The sequence below is a fragment of the Onychostoma macrolepis genome, chromosome 09 (genome assembly GCF_012432095.1).
Source record: "Onychostoma macrolepis isolate SWU-2019 chromosome 09, ASM1243209v1, whole genome shotgun sequence".
Taxonomy (NCBI): Eukaryota; Metazoa; Chordata; class Actinopteri; order Cypriniformes; family Cyprinidae; genus Onychostoma; species Onychostoma macrolepis.
Window position 1 is genome coordinate 15,234,231 of NC_081163.1, and position 16,709 is coordinate 15,250,939.

The following is a 16,709-nucleotide window of genomic DNA, read 5'->3' on the forward strand; positions in this document are numbered from 1 at the left end:
CAAGAGGAAGATGAGAGACACCAGACCCAACAATGCAGATGACCTGAAGTCCGCTATCAAAGCAACCTGGGCTTCCATACCACCTCAGCAGTGCTACAAACTGATCACCTCCATGCCACGCCGAATTGAGGCAGTAATTAAAGCAAAAGGAGCCCCTACCAAGTATTGAGTACATGTACAGTAAATTAACATACTTTCCAGAAGGCCAACAATTCACTAAAAATGTTTTTTTTTTTTTTTATTGGTCTTATGAAGTATTCTAATTTGTTGAGATAGTGAATTGGTGGGTTTTTGTTAAATGTGAGTCAAATCATCACAATTAAAAGAACCAAAGACTTAAACTACTTAAGTCTGTGTGCACTGAATTTATTTAATGCGCGAGTTTAACAATTTGAGTTGAATTACTGAAATAAATGAACTTTTCCATGACATTCTAATTTATTGAGATGCACCTGTATATGCTGTATTGGTGCCACAAATTAAACATTTACCTCTCCATGTATTACAAAACTGCCACTTTTAAGATTGTATTTTTGATTGTTAATGTGATGTGTTTTGCATAGTGTATACTAGGTAGTGTGGTCTATAAAACAGCCATGACAAATGCTATCAAAATATATATGTTTTTATGTGGGTATCACCACCATGTTGTTTGCCTTGCTTGAGTAATATATTTTAATTCATGCAGTTATTGTTTGGTTCTTATCATATAACTAATCATTTCATGGTGAGTCTTTATAGATGTATTTGCTACTTTTTTTCTTAAGCAGATTTTTAGAAATCAGAAATGATGGTTTAAAATTAAAACGCTTTATGATGGATTTGGGTTTTTTTTATAAATGTTTTTCACTTCAAAAGATAATTGACAGACTGGAGTCATGTTGATTACTTATGGATTATTGTGATGTTTTTATCGGCTGTTTGGACTCACTCTGACGGCACCCATTCCCTGCAGAGGATCTACTGGTGAGCAAGTGATGTAATGCTAAATTTTTCTAAATCTCTTCTGAAGAAAAAAAGTCATTGTGCTGGATGGCCTGAGGGTGAGTAAATTTTCAGCAAATTTTCATTTTGTGGATCAACATACTGGATTGCCCTTTCTAACACTAGATGGCAGCAGTGCTTTGTGCGGAAGTTTCGTTGCTTGGTGGCTAAATTTCATCTCTCTCTCTCTCTCTCTCTCTGTGTCTATATTAACAAGTGCACCAGAGATATGGAAAGACTTCGTCTCAGGGTTACCCATTCAATTATTTTTTCTTATGTCATTCTTGTAATGTTTCTACATCATGTAGTTTACTTGAAAGAAAACTTGCTGAATAAAAACGTTTCGAGCGTCAATGTGACCTTAAAACTAATTTTTAAATTTATAATAGAAAATATATATATATTTATATAAAGGGTAAACATTATAGATTTATCTGCACTTGCAAAAAAACCAAAAAAAAAAAACCCTGTGATTAATCCTAGGAAAGATGTCAGACAATGACCTCTAATATTTTCCCACTATGCCATGCACATACAAAGCAGTGGATTAAAGTAGCAGTCAATCTCATTCAGAAGGACACCGTACATGCTTTGAACCCTCAGTTTTCTCTTTGAAATCTCTGAGCTCACACAGTCAAGGACACAAGGAGTTCTAAGCCTGCAAACAACTGACTGAATTTTTATCAGAACTGTTCAATTTAATATTTGTGACCCCGGACCACAAAACCAGTCTTAAGTGTCAATTTTTCAAAATTGAGATTTATACATCAAATAAATAAGCTTTCCATTGATGTATGGTTTGTTAGGATCTGACAATATTTGGCCGAAATACAACTATTTGTAAATCTGGAATCTGAGGGTGCAAAAAAATCTAAATATTGAGAAAATCGCCTTTAAAGTTGTCCAAATGCATATTAGCAATGCATATTACTAATCAAAAATGAAGTTTTGATATATTATACGGTAAGAAATTTACAAAATATCTTCATGGAACATGATCTGTACTTAATATACTAATGATTTTTGGCATAAAATAAAAATGTATAATTTTGACCCATACAATGTATTTTTGGCTATTGCTACAAATATACCCCAGCGACTTATGACTGGTTTTGTGGTCTAGGGTCACATTTAAATGTATCTATTCATTATAATCTACTAGTTATTTCATTATTAAGATGTCCTTTGTTATTTTTATAGTTAATTATTTTGTTTATTGAAAGGCTTTTTTTTTTTTTTTTAGTTAATACCCCTAGTTTACATATGTGACCCTGGACCACAAAACCAGTCATAAGTAGCACAGGTATATTTGTAGCAATAAAAGTGAAAATTATCTATTTTTCTTTTATACCAAAAATCATTAGGATATTAAATAAAAACTTAATTTTTTATAAGTAATATGCATTGCTAAGAACTTAATTTGGACAACTTTAAAGGCAATTTTCTCAATATTTAGATTTTTTGCACCCTCAGATTCCAGATATTCAAATAGTTGTATCTCAGCCAAATATTGTCCTATCCTAACAAACCATACATCAATAGAAAGCTTATTTAGATGATATATAAATCTGTTGACCCTTATGACTGGTTTTGTGGTCCAGGGTCACATATCTGAACAAAGATCAGTTTTCACCTATATTTTCTTCTAAATATAAATGGTGTATATATGGATTTTGCGTAATCTTAGCCCTTGTACTATTCATAAAACAGCTTATATTTGTGTAGCCTAACCTTCAGGAATAATAGAACTGATGATTTATTCATATAAGCATGTGTTTCCATTTTTTTTTTTTTTTTTAAGTTTTTCTTTTTTCCCCCCTTTCCTTCTATTCCTAATGTAGAAAAAAAGTCTAGGGTGCTGATCCAAAAACATGTCCTACTTGGCAAAATCACACATCTAAGTTATCAATAAAATATATTTTGATTACTACTGTATATAAAAGTAGTGTTATATCTAATTTGCATTTCAGAGAGAAATCTCAAAGAATCTCATTTGTGACCCACATATGCAATCTAAAGGGCTAAAATAGCTGTAAATTAATCTGAATTCATAGGGTTTGACAGCACGCACCACAGATCACATGACAGTCTCTTTAGGGGGAAGGGTCTGATACACTGATGCCATGACCTGGATAGAATCTAAATAGCTGTTGGGAATGGGGTTTGGATGGAAGAAAGTTGATGAAGAGAAGCAGCAGAAGCGTATCATTATATCAAATCATTTGGCTTGTGCAGATCATAATATAAAGCATATGTATATATATATATATATATATATATATATATGTGTGTGTGTTTGTGTGTATGTATGTACACACACACACACACACTTGTGCTTACTTGTTTGCCATCCAGAGGACGTCACTAATGGTGTGCATCGCTAAACTCGTTGCCTGTTTTCCAGAGACCTCGTATTCCTTGGTGTGCACTTCTTCTGTGAACAGCTTTACGTAATCCTCATGGGCTCGAGAGCTGCTCGCTATCATATCTGTTGATATTGGATGCACTCAGTCATTCAGCTGCTTCCTCTTTTCATTGCATTTGTCATCTCTCTGTCTTAAACACATTGTCTTGTTTGGCAGTGTTTACCTCTACGAGCTCTTCTCTTTATCTATACTTCATTTATCATTCACACTTGAGGTCTAACGCATATTCTCTTTCTCTTTGTTATTTTTCCTCCACATGCCCTTTTGTAAATTGCTCTGTCTGATGTATACACTCTGTGCTTTTGCCATATCCATTAGTATGTGACTACAGTCTGCCTCAGATCTCTAATCTCCCATCAATCCTTTGCAAGGTGAGAACTCTTCCTCACCTGTCAGCAACATGTCATGTCTCAGAGCCGAGACCAGATTGTTGTGACAAAGCTTGACAACCCAGGCTAAAAGCTTCTTTATCGTGCCTGCAAAAGCACTGAAGGGGAAGAATAACGCATGTGCCAGAGAGTTTTGAATGCGGGACTGTGTTGCGACTGAATTATTCAGTTGGATTAGTTAACATTAGCAGTTTGTCAATAATTCATTCACCAGGAGAAATGTGGTTTCCAGGACAACTTGCATAACATAGCGTTTAGTCCCCTTTGGGCACCTCAGATATTTTTAGTAACAGAGCCGGAGATGCTCGCTTGCACAATTAAAGAGATGGGAGTTAAAAAAAATACGAATAATGAAGGGGACGTGCAGCATACTTAATCTATATTATTAATCATTGATCATAGTAAATCATGTTTTAAGATGTTTTCAAATTCATGACTATCAGTTTCTGTTAGAATAGTTCACCCAAAAACTGAAATTTCATCATCCTATACTCCCTCAAGTTGTTCCAAACCTGTATGAATTATTTTCTTCTGTTCAACATAAAAGAAAGTGGTTAACCAAACAGATGCTGGTCCTGATTGACGTCCGTATGAGAAAAAAAAAAAAAAAAAAAAAAATTCCTATTGAGGTCAATGGGGATCTTCAGCTGTTTGGTTACTATCATGGGTTGCCGAGGCGAGTAGTACAAAGGAGTAAAAAGGAGGCAGATAATCAAACGAACAGAGTCTTTAATAATCCCATAAAGGAAAACACAACCACTATGAACGACCCTAGAAACTGAAGGCTTATAAAGACAGGCAAACCAAAGGAGCAAATGAGATGATTAATTAACAGACTGAAGGTGATTAACTAATAATATGAACAGGAACTAAACCAAATATGGACAAACAGGAACACGTGACAGTTACACACATTCTTCAGAGTATCTTCTTCTGTGTTCAACAGAAAAAAGAAGAAGAAGAAACAAAAAAACTCATATAGGTTTGGAACAAACTGAAGGTGAGTAAATTATGACTTTTATATTTGGGTGAACTATCCCTTTAAGGCAGTATTCTGAGCATTCATTTTCACTAACTGCATAAGATCAGAACTATGATGCGGTTATGGCCAAATGTTTGCAAATAAGTCAACTATAAAAACTAATAATTAATACGCTTATGTACTGCATAGCCCATTTAGCGAGTCATTTGTATGGTAATATAGTAATAAAGTTCCACAAAGAGACACTGTAACACATTTCATAATGAGAGATGAAAATCTGCAGCATTTGTTAACTTTTGGCTGTGGGTTTATTTGCCATACACAATGTCCCTCTTCTGTTTACCTGTATAGTATACAGTACATGACTGATGCCATTATACCTTCCATTACACATCAGTGCAGAGACTTTTCTCAGAAATCAGTCCCTTATATAGTGCACTGTTTGAGGGAACAGCCATTTGTTGTGGTGTCAGAAACCACAGTGGATATTATCTGGTGCACACGTTCAGTCCCATAATGCACCACAATAGCAAATATCCTACAACTGATGTAGGCCTACACTCAACGGCCAGAGAATACCTATATCATGCATTTTATACCGTGGTCTGTCTGAATGCTCGATTCTGATTGGCTGGCAGGTATTCGTTAAAACCGTTTAATGCACACATATGTCAGTTTAGTCACCTATATGTGCTGCTTTAATTAATGCACACAAACCCACACACATCAAACATGTTTCAAGAATATTTGCGATTAATGATATTTATGACTATATGCAAAAAAATATGGAACGTTTTATTGGTGATTGTAGCTGGCAGGCAGCATCATCAACACAATGAAGGGCAATTTTGCATCCTTTTCCAATGAGCATGACAGACTACCTAATTTGAAGTGTAAATCTATTGTCATAAGGTGGCAGAAGCATCATTATAGTGCAATAGTAGTGACCAGTGTTGGGCAAGTTACTTTAAAAATTAATTAGTTATAGTTACTAGTTACTTCTCACAAATAGTAACTGAGTTACATCATTATAAAAGTAACCAATTAACAGGGAAAGTAACTATTGTTCAAATATGTCAAATAACTTGGAAACCTCCGATATTAAATGTTAAATGAATGAAATGGTCACTACATGGAATAAATTATTATTTTTAAATATTGTACACTAATACAAAACAACAACTTAAAAATACTTATTTAACACTGAACATTCTAGCAGACATTATACCAAACAAATTTAATTTAAAATTAATAAGTTAGTAAAATAATATTTTGTGGCCATTTTTGAGACCCCCTTCTTGAATCAGGCTTGCAAATAATGCAAAGCAGAAAGGCAATTCTTTTAAAACATTAGAAAGTATTACAGATCCCAATTTGAACACTATGTATGAACGTTATAATAAATGTATTAAAAGAGCTGTTCTAATTATTATCATTATTATTGTCTTACTTTTTAATTTTATTTAACATAACAACAGTAATATTACAATAGGCCTACTAACATTTATGAATGTTGATGGAGCTTTTATTTTGACGGAAACCCGCAGGAAGTCCTCAGTGCTTCTTTTTGTTGACAACAGCAGATTTATAAATTATTCTCATTACTAATTTGGGAAGATGCACATATCACATTGTCACATGCCTTGTAAAAATTCATAAAAGTGTTACTGAGCAACTGATCAGTAATACAGTTTCAGCGCAGATTTCCCTCGCGGTTTGAACTTTGAACCCTGGTTAACGAGACAGCGTCTCAAGCTCCTGCAGTGCTGTTTGAATGTAATTCATGCGTGTATTAGAAAACATAACGTTCAGCAGTGTATTTAATTGTTTAAGGCCATTTTGCGATTTTAATCATCATACAGAAACCAGCATTTGTTCGGTGCAATTTATTCGGTCTTTTTGCTTATTTCGGTGCATCCCTAGTAAATACGTAATTGAATCGCGATATGACACTTTTTTTTTATCATGTAAACATTTATACCGGTATTATCGTGGACGATATGATATGGCACACCCCTAGCTCCAACCCTAATCAAAAACACCTGAACCAGCTAATCAAGGTCTTGCTTGGTATACTTGGAACTTCAAGGCAGGTGTGTTGAGGCAAGTTGAAGCTAAACTCTGCAGGACACCGACCCTCCAGGACCGAGTGTGGTGACCCCTGCCTAAACCAACCCTAACCCTAAATCTACCCCTTACAGAAAGCATGTTTGCATTGTTACACTTTCAGATAAACATCATTTACTATTTTTAATATTTTTTTTTCCCTTCGTGGGGACCCCACATATTCAAAAAATGTCAAGTTTTACTATCCTTGTGGAGTCCCCACAATGTAGCATAAGGGTCATTCTTCAAGTGGTGTCCCTCTATTTTACAACAGTTTAAATAAACTTTAAACACCAATAAATCATAAAATGTTTGCATGTTTGTGTTCTTTAGGTTAAACACAATTTGCGCACTTTTAATAGTGACATTTTTATTTTAAAATACATATTTAATTGAGTTTGAGAGATTGCATTTGTAACAAAATATGCATGTTCCCGCCATACCTCAGAGCGGTATCATGGAATGTAATTGCAACAATATAAAATTTTTAACAAAAATTAAGTGGTTATATTGTGAATATAGATTTTATTTAACATGTACAATTTTATTAAATTGTTTTTAAAAATACATATTTTCTTATATTTAAGAAAAAAATTGTGTCCCCCAAATTCATGTCTGTGGTGTTACAACAATGGATGTCGCCTCTTTAAGTAAAGGGAGAATTCTATTTGGACTACTTCCTGTGTGTAAAGGTCACTGCAGGTGCTGGCTGATCTGAGGGGTGCATGGGGAGTAGCCTACATTCTTTCTTAGTAATTTTCTTAAAATTGTCTGTGGTGTTATGTTGATAACTTGCAGATCTGACACATTTTAATAAAAATTTTGATAAATACATACTTATTAATATTTTTTCAGAATGCCCTGATCTTGAAATCATCATAATGGCAGCCTCCATTTGAGAAAAGTCTGAATTTAGGCTGATTTGTCTGTGGTGTTACTGTCTTTCCTGGCAAAATGTTACATCAATTATTGGTAACACCATAGACATAAGCGGTTGTGTCACCAGTGTTTGATTAAAATTATTATTTTTTTTAAATTAAAAATCGAAATGTTCTTAAGCTTCTATTTTAATGGATATAACATATTAAACTAATTTTAAGTGCACAGCAATATATTTTATTAGAAAACAAACAAGCATTTTTGCAAATTCTGCCTCTCATTTGCCACCCCAATTGAAGAATGACCCATAAACAAGCACAAACAAACAAACTCAGAGAGAGAGAGAGAGAGAGAGAGAGGAGATCGCAGATTGGTGTGCAATTATTTTCAGGGAAACACACGGCTAAAGTAGTTCCAGTCAGCTCTTGACCGCATTACATGCCCATATATCACTTCGCCAAATGATTTCAGTTATTTCAAAGGTTTTTACATCTTACAACAGCAAAAGAACCAAACCCCACAAAGCAGTGGGGATTTCTTTAAGACTGCAAGGGAAGCTCGGCTTCCCCTATAATGTCAAAATATTAATTGTCAAATATGTACTCTTGTGTTAACATTTTATTGACTAAAAATGCGTTAGAACCATAGACTGTAAAAAAGATGGACGACGCGTCTCCGCAATACAAAACCATATTTCGGAAAATTATATTGGAAGTGTAATTATTTTTTTTTATTTTGACTGAAGTCCCATTCGTTTATATGGAGAGGGCGAGGTTTATGACCTGTACTGCAGCCAGCCACCAGGGGGCGATCAAAGAGCCAGCAGCTTCACTTTTAAGGACAAGTGAGACACACCCGGTTCGTTCATCTCGAAGACAACTTCGTTCAGGATCAGCTACATATAGCAGGTCAGCTGACTCGATTTCCTTCTCAGACACTCCCGTAGCGTCAGTGCATTTCTCCGTTGAAGCCTAGCGTCCATTGACTTCAATGGGGCTGCTTTGAACAGTTTTTTTCAGTGCCTCGAAACTAGACGGTCATTGGATAAATGCTGCGGTTATGTCCCGCCCCCGGACGCTCAGCGTCTCTGGGGTGAATGGAGGAGTGGGCGTGCCTGGACTCCGGGCTTCTGCGTGATGATTGGAGGGTCTGTCGAAAGACTGCGTCTCCTTTTGATTGACAGCGGTTTTGTACTATAAAGAGTCGCTGACGCTGAAGCTATTCGATATTTTTTTAATTCATTTATAATGTTATGTTTTAATATACATGCTGCTAACTCGGAAATTTCAAGATATGCGAGCAAAAAATGCTCCTGACACTTAGGCAATACGACACGAGCAAGAGTGCCGTTTTTGTTTCGTTTGTGGTCGAATCCAGATCCGCGTTGTCTTGGGAGAATCACTGATTCACTGAACCATTCATAAAACAGTCATTTGATTCGCTCCTGAAAGATTCAGCCGTTTTGAAAGAATCATTTGAATGACTCTGAACTTCTGCCACCTGCTGGCCGTTTTTAAGTTTCCCGTCTAAAAGTAGGCATATTACATTATTTTCCAACATATTTCTATATTCAGAATTTAGTATTTAAAACATTAATCTCATAACATTATTTATGCAATTATAAATACAGTCTAAATGTATAAATGCCACATCTAAATGTCACTTGATGCAGCTTCTGTGCAGTGCTAGGATGACTTTTGTTTAGATCATTTCATGGATAACAATAGCCAGTCATTCATTCACATTAAGTATTCAGAGAATAATATTGTCTGTTTTCACTTACATCTATTTATTTATTAAATTGATTCATTTTGTAGAATTGAATTATAAATTAAGCTGGTATAGTATCGTAAGACATTTTTATGGTATCGTGACAACCCTATTATACACCACATTCCTTGTTTCAGTTTAACCTAATTCCCACATTTCCTCCGTCGAAGTTTAATATCTTTTTTTTAATTTTTTTTTTTAAAGATTGTTTGTTCATTCCACAGCCATATCACCCTGCAGCCCAAGACTGGTTGCCCATGGAAGCTAAGCAGGGCTGAGCCTGGTCAGTACCTGGATGGGAGACCTCCTGGGAAAACTAGGTTGCTGTTGGAAGAGGTGTTAGTGAGGCCAGCAGGGGATGCTCACCCTGCAGTCTGTGTGGGTCCTAACACCCCAGTATAGTGATGGGGACACTATACTGTAAAAAAGCACCGTCTTTTGGATGAGACGTTAAACCGAGGTCCTAACTCTCTGTGGTCATTAAAAATCCCTTGACACTCATCGTAAAGAGTAGGGGTGTAACCCCGGTGTCCTGGCCAAATTCCTTCCCCTGGCCCTTGTCTATCATGGCTTCCCAATAATCCCCATCCACTTGATTGGCTCTATCTCTCTCTCCTCTCCACCTGTAGCTGGTGTGTGGTGAGCGCACTGGCGCCGTTGTCCTGTGGCTGCCGTCGCATCATCCAAGTGGATGCTGCACACTGGTGGTGGTTGAGGAGAGACCCCCCACATGATTGTAAAGCGCTTTGGGTGTATTGCAATACACATTAAAAGCGCTATATAAATGCCTCATTCATTCATTCATTCATACAGTGGGCTAGGCTAGCGTCACTGGAAAAGACACCTAGTTGGTACGACAGGGTCACAGAGCATTTTCTTGAAAAGGAACATAGGGCAGAATTTACGTATAAATAAATGGACAATTTTTATGATGTAGGCCGAAAATGAGCTTCCCCTCTTTGAAAGACCAGCAGCCGCCACTGCCATAAAGACACTGAACAGGAAAATAAATATAGTAGACAACAAGATAGAAATGACTAATTATTTCAATTTTTGACACAAAATTACGTTTTATTATGTACGGAAAGCTCATACTCTATTTCTCCCGCTCTGTCTCCTTTACAAAGGGACACACATACAGTATTGACTCACGGGAAAAAACGCGCACAGAAGCGTGTTGTCACCGCTGCTCTTTTTGATTTTATCAGAAAGCTTAGCAACTTAAAAGCTACATGACATTACAAGTAGTGAACCAGCTTACAGTGGGTGATTTCGGGTGCAACCTTTGACTGTAGTTGTTTACAGTAACTATTTCTGCAGGATACACCAGTAGGTGGCGACAAGTGACTGTTTTTATAAATTATTCATTGATTCATTTACTCAAGGATTCATTCTCGGAAACGCACGGCAGTTGGTTCTGTTTTGGTTTGGTTTACAGCTGTTTTCATTGGAAACAGTGGTGGCTGGCATTATTGTGTTCAACAGGTAAGTAATATTATCCCATTGTTTAATGAACCGTTGTATAAAAACAATTAGATACATTTGTGCTGCTGTTGTGAATATTTTCAGAACAGCTGCACTTTTGATTATGTGTGCAGCTTAATTGTTTCACTCAAGTCAAAGGCAAACATTTGAAATGTTCTGCCTTAACCTAATTGTATTGGCTTTATAAGGCTCAGATGTTATTATACTGTTTAATGTAAGTTTTAGACTATTGTTTAATTAGTGTAAACTAGATTTCTCCATGGGTACTTCTGTAACTGAGATGGTTTCTCGCTCTTTTCTTTGGCATTATGGGGGAGTGCTGTGTCGCCTCATTAACTGGAATGTCAGATACAGTCACCCTTATCTACGTTTATTGGTGACAGGATATGCAATTGACAGACACTTTTGTCCTGCAAAGCCAATCAACTCGCCCTTGCCTGGACTTCTCAAGGTTGAAGCTGTATCCCATTCATTTGCTTGCTGAGTTTAAACTGTCATCGTTCACCATTCCTCTGTTCAAAGTCTCAGATCACATCCTGACTCATTATACAGGCCCACTGGAGAATGGTCTCACCTCTACTGCTCTTATAGTAACAGATAACAGTTCCCTTTCCATTTTCCTGTATCTTCGTCCTCGTTTTGCCTTCACAGAGGTTTGTGGTGAATTATTTTCTCTTAATCTGGTCTTTTTTGTTGTATATGGTCTGAGGTTTAAGGCGATTCTTCTTTTGGCCAGTGATCCGTGTCATATTCTCACAGAAAACTGAGAAACTCAGCAGAGCGAAACTCCTTCTTTCTGACAGTGACTTCTGTCAGGGTGTCAAATGCGTGCCTCTTAAACTGACTGACAGCAGATCCACTCCCTTGGCCACTGCTTTCTTCACTGACTCACACATACAAGATTTCTTCTCCACAACCTTCAACAGCACTGACACTCACTGTAGGTTATTCTGGTAAATCATCCTTAAATCAAGAGAAAACAACTACACTTATGGCACCTCAAGGACTAAGTCACAGACAGATATAAATGGCCTCATTTTTTTCGGCTGCTCAGCAGAATGTGAAAATGTCCTTTGATGGATCTATGATATATGAAGGTGCAAACTATTTTATATTCAACCCCAAGACGGCATCCTCTGAAGTTTAATGTATATTTGATTAAATGTAAATCGTCCCTAAGATTGTTTCATCTTTTAACATATATATTTGATTATATGTAAATCATCCTTAAGATTGCTTTAAATTGAACATATATTCAGTTGCAATTAAAAATGCCTCATTAATGAATGTTGTAAAACAACTTGATCATTTTGACATTTAGTAATGTGTAAAACCAGCCAGTCATTATAGATAAATATAACATGAATAAACATGAAACCTTTTTGTTATTATTTTAACATTAAACAATTAAAATACAGTTGCAACTAATCATCTTGACCTTTTAAATTTTTTCTTTGCATTTTTCTTTGCAAAAACTATGTTACTGTGAACCAGTGTTATTTTGGTATCATTGATATACTATAGTTTTTATTTTAAATTCAGTTTTATTTGATATGTTTTCATTTTAATTAACGTTTTAGTAATTTTGTGTTTTGTCATTTATTTTATTTGTATTATGTTTTGTCATATTTGATCAGTTTTGTTTTTTAAACAAGTTTATATAGTTTTTTATAAAGTTTTAGATTTATTTTAATACATCAGCTTAAACTTAACGAACATTTTTATTTTATCTCATTTAATGTTCGTTTCATTTCAAGTAATGAGAATTTTCTAATGGCCAGTTCACTATTGTAACAGTTCAGCTATCTAAACAACAACTAAGCAAATGCCTATTTAAATGTTTTAAAACGACAAACTGAGCAAAAAATTGAGAAAACACAAACATACAGAAACACAGAAAAACAACGATAAAGAAGACTCAAAAAGGTGGAAAAGGTGCGACAAGTCCATATTAAGAACAACTATAAATGTTTTTTTTTTTCTTCTCTCTACTGTCCATAATTGACCGCCATTGATTTTGCGTTGCCTATCGAGACTCGTACTTGAGCGACGCTCCCTGGCTTTACCAAACGGCAGCTGACTGGATGTTGGAGGACTGAGAGGAGGAGTAGCTGTTGCAGTAACAACATCCTGGATATTGGAGCCTGGCGGCGCACACGGCTACAGAAATAAAGGAGAAACCAAGACGTAAGGAAAGCGGTGGTGGTAATCGCAAATGCTTCAGTGTATAGAAGCACAGACATGAACGTGAACTTGGCAGCTTTCAGGCATTAATTGTGGATTTATGGTCTATGGCGCCGATTGATCCCGAGGCACCGACAAGGTGATGCAGCAGCGGCAGGACGGGATCGGTCCGCTACACGGCTGCCAGCTGAATGCCTTTACTGGAGGAAAACGGCGCAGCACACGTCCAGCGCAGGCCGGCGTGATCTTCCATTAAAATAGGACAGTATGTAGAGAGGATCAGCCAGCGGCTGCGATACACCCGTGTTTACTTTCATTATTGTATCGGCTCTCGATATCGCTCTCCGGTTCAGAGACGCTGCCACGGCATCAAGCGGATCAGGCCTGGGCTGAAACACCGTGCGCGCTTCGCGATATTTACCGTGGAAAGCGCGTAATGTGACGCGAACTTTTATCGTTAACAAGCATAACGAAACACCTAGTGCTGTATCATTGTGTTTACTATCCGCCTGTCCAGTTTTCTTTATGTTTACTTAGGTTGCGATAGGTTGTTTTTTCCTTTTCTTATCAAACTGCTTTGCCCTTATCGATAGCAGATTATTGTATTGCTAGTCTAAGATAAATAATACGCCTGACGGCGGTGAGGGTGGACTCGCCGTTTATCGTGAAGATAACGACTCGACCCAACCCGCCTTGACACGGAGAAGCTTTCGGATCAAAGCGAGGATCATGGATCGGAATGATAAGAAGACCCTCACGGTAAGTGCACACATTTGTTTCATCGTGTTAAAGATACCGACCGGTGTTTTGAGCATGAACCGCTTGATGAGGCGCTGTAATCAAGAGCAAACACTTGTACAGGTGTCACATTGTCATGCTCACCGCTAAAAGTGTCTCTCGTAGACAGTCTTTGCCGAACTGTATGTATTGGTGCATGTTAATTCACATACTTTGATATAATGGCATTTTATTTGACTCCAATCTATCTGTGTTTAACCGGAGCGTGATAGTCCAAACAAAACGTTCAAATAAACAAGATTTGAAACGTTTTGGGACACAATGTATGCTTGAACGTCCTCATGATAAATACCCTCTCTCTCTAAAATGTTTAAGGCTAAACTGAAAGTCCATGTATTTATTTATGGGTGGTGTAGTACTACAAAAAAAAGCTAAGATTCCTCTTTCAATCCCTACAATTAATCACACAATCTCCAGTGCTAAACTGCACTGCAGGTAATCACAGCATTGCTGATATTTTGTAAAACCGAACGACTAGGAGTGTTGTTTTAATAGTTCACTATTGAGTTAACATTAAGTAACTTATGTTTAAGACAGAATTTGACCAATTAGTTAGTATATTTATTTTGCCTGTCATCAAGCAAAACACAGACTAAAAGTCAGATTGGATCAGTGTATTATAGTGATACCCCCCTAGTATGCCTGAATTCAAGGTTATTTATTGAAAAGTAGCAACATTACTTCCTGTGTGAATCTGATAAACACTATAATATCCCATGAGGCCACAGGAGAGGAGTTGTGATTGGCAATGATGTGACACAACTGTCATTGGTAGGTTACAGGGACAATGTTGAGGATGTAATGTGTCTGGATTTCATTCATACTACCCATATTCATACTATATAAAACATACTTTCGCGAATTTTCATTCAAACCAACTGTAGCACTTACTAGACAGTATGCAATTTTAGACACAGCTACTGTAATTGCTGGACTCCAGCTTTACATTTTCTATTTTTGACTTGCTAGTGAGAGAAACACCATTCAGAGCAAGGTGGTGTCAAAATAGTTTACTAGTAGTTGCATGGCACTCTTACTATTTTTGCATTATCTATTGCTGCCTTCAAGTGCACGTGGGAACCACCAAATCTGGCTTTGGTTTTTGTTACATGTCGCACATTTAAGTTGGAAACAAAACCGCCAAATAACTACGTCTTACACTTATTTATGCATGGTAGCACAACTGAATGTTAAGCAAACCGTGAAAGTTGAGTGCTTGATGCATGGATACAGGCTATATATATTTGTGCTTCCACCATGTTTCAAATGAACATGCCCCTTCCAATATCTCTCAACTTAGCAACTCGTTTATTGTCTATATTTGTTGCTTTGAAGTCGTAATTATGGTGTTTTCAACACCACTTGAAAAGCATATATTATATTACAGAAATATTAAACCAGTTTACTTCTAATAACTACTAAAATGATTACAGGACCCAGATAATCATATTAGAGGGCTGGAGCTACCTGTTGTATTGTAAAATTTTGACTCATGTCCTTTCTGCTGCTTAAAATAATTGCCATGGAAACTGAAGTTCATTTTAATGGCAAGCTTCTGTTGAATGCCTCATGATAGTCAGTATGTCTTTATTTTCAGAGCAAGTGGAATCAGTTGTGATCTACAGGACGACTCCATTTCTAAGAGATAAGCAGACGTTCGGCAGTAAAGCTCCCATTACCGCAATGAGATAATAGTGTGGCTTGCACAAAAACAACCTTGACACTTATCCCACCATATTCCAGTTCATCATCAAAATATGACCACGCCGGCTCTATTGCCACTATCGGGACGTAGGATACCTACCCTCTCGCCAGGTGCCTCCTCATTCCCCCATCACAGAGCCACCTTGCGGCTCTCAGAGAAGTTCATCCTCCTCCTCATTCTCAGTGCCTTCATCACCTTGTGCTTCGGAGCGTTTTTCTTCCTCCCGGACAATTCCAAACACAAGCGCTTTGACTTTGGTTTGGAGGACGTGTTGATACCGCACATCGAGTCGGAGAAGGAGGCGAGGCACAGCAGCAGACAGGTCATACATGGCGTGGGAGCTCACGACGAGCATCGACACAGGTGAGAGCTCAGAGATGGCTTCATCTCCTCAACAACACCATGTGTTTTTATATTTGTTTCTATAGGTCAGGGGTTCTCAACCCTGGCCCTCGAGGTCCACTTTCCTGCAGAGTTTAGCTTATTTCTGGTGTTTTTAGTCAGGATTGGAGCTGATCAAAGTCTAAATCGAAAGCTAAATCAAAAGTTTCTGGCAGTTGAGTTTGATCAAGGTTGGGGCTGATGGTGCATTCCATTTATATTTGGAAGTCGGAAATTCCAAGTTCCCAGTTGGAACTTTTAACTGAAATGCCCCCTCAAGTTGGAATTCTGACTCAAACTCAGAGGAACTGCAACAACCGTGACTTTAGAATCCAGTATGGCTTCTCAGAGCATCAACAGAAGTGAAACAGTAGTAACATATTGCATTTCTGTTTGTCTGTGTCTAAATACACTTAAGTAGTGCACACAGTACTGTTAAACCTGTGGACATGATACGTTGGTGCTATCTTTACAAAATACTGCGTTTTTATCGACTGGTATTGCTATCAGTGAACACGTCCATCTTGGTTTTCCGACTTGTGTACTGGAACGTTGTCAACTCTGGTGTGACATCATTCCCAGCTTCAACATCCGAGGTAAATGGATCGCAGCATAAACTC

At 37.2% G+C, this 16,709-nt stretch overlaps 1 protein-coding gene across 1 annotated transcript in view; it reads left to right on the forward strand.

Moving 5' to 3' along the window:
• The first annotated feature begins 12,982 nt into the window (after positions 1-12,982).
• Positions 12,983-16,709, forward strand: part of man1a2 (mannosidase, alpha, class 1A, member 2) — a 93,030-nt gene continuing 89,303 nt past the window's right edge. The window contains exons 1-2 of the mRNA XM_058786583.1: positions 12,983-13,964; positions 15,601-16,071. Of these exons, the coding sequence (XP_058642566.1) occupies positions 15,761-16,071 (311 nt within the window). The 5' untranslated portion in view covers positions 12,983-13,964; positions 15,601-15,760. The remainder of the gene's footprint in view (positions 13,965-15,600; positions 16,072-16,709) is intronic.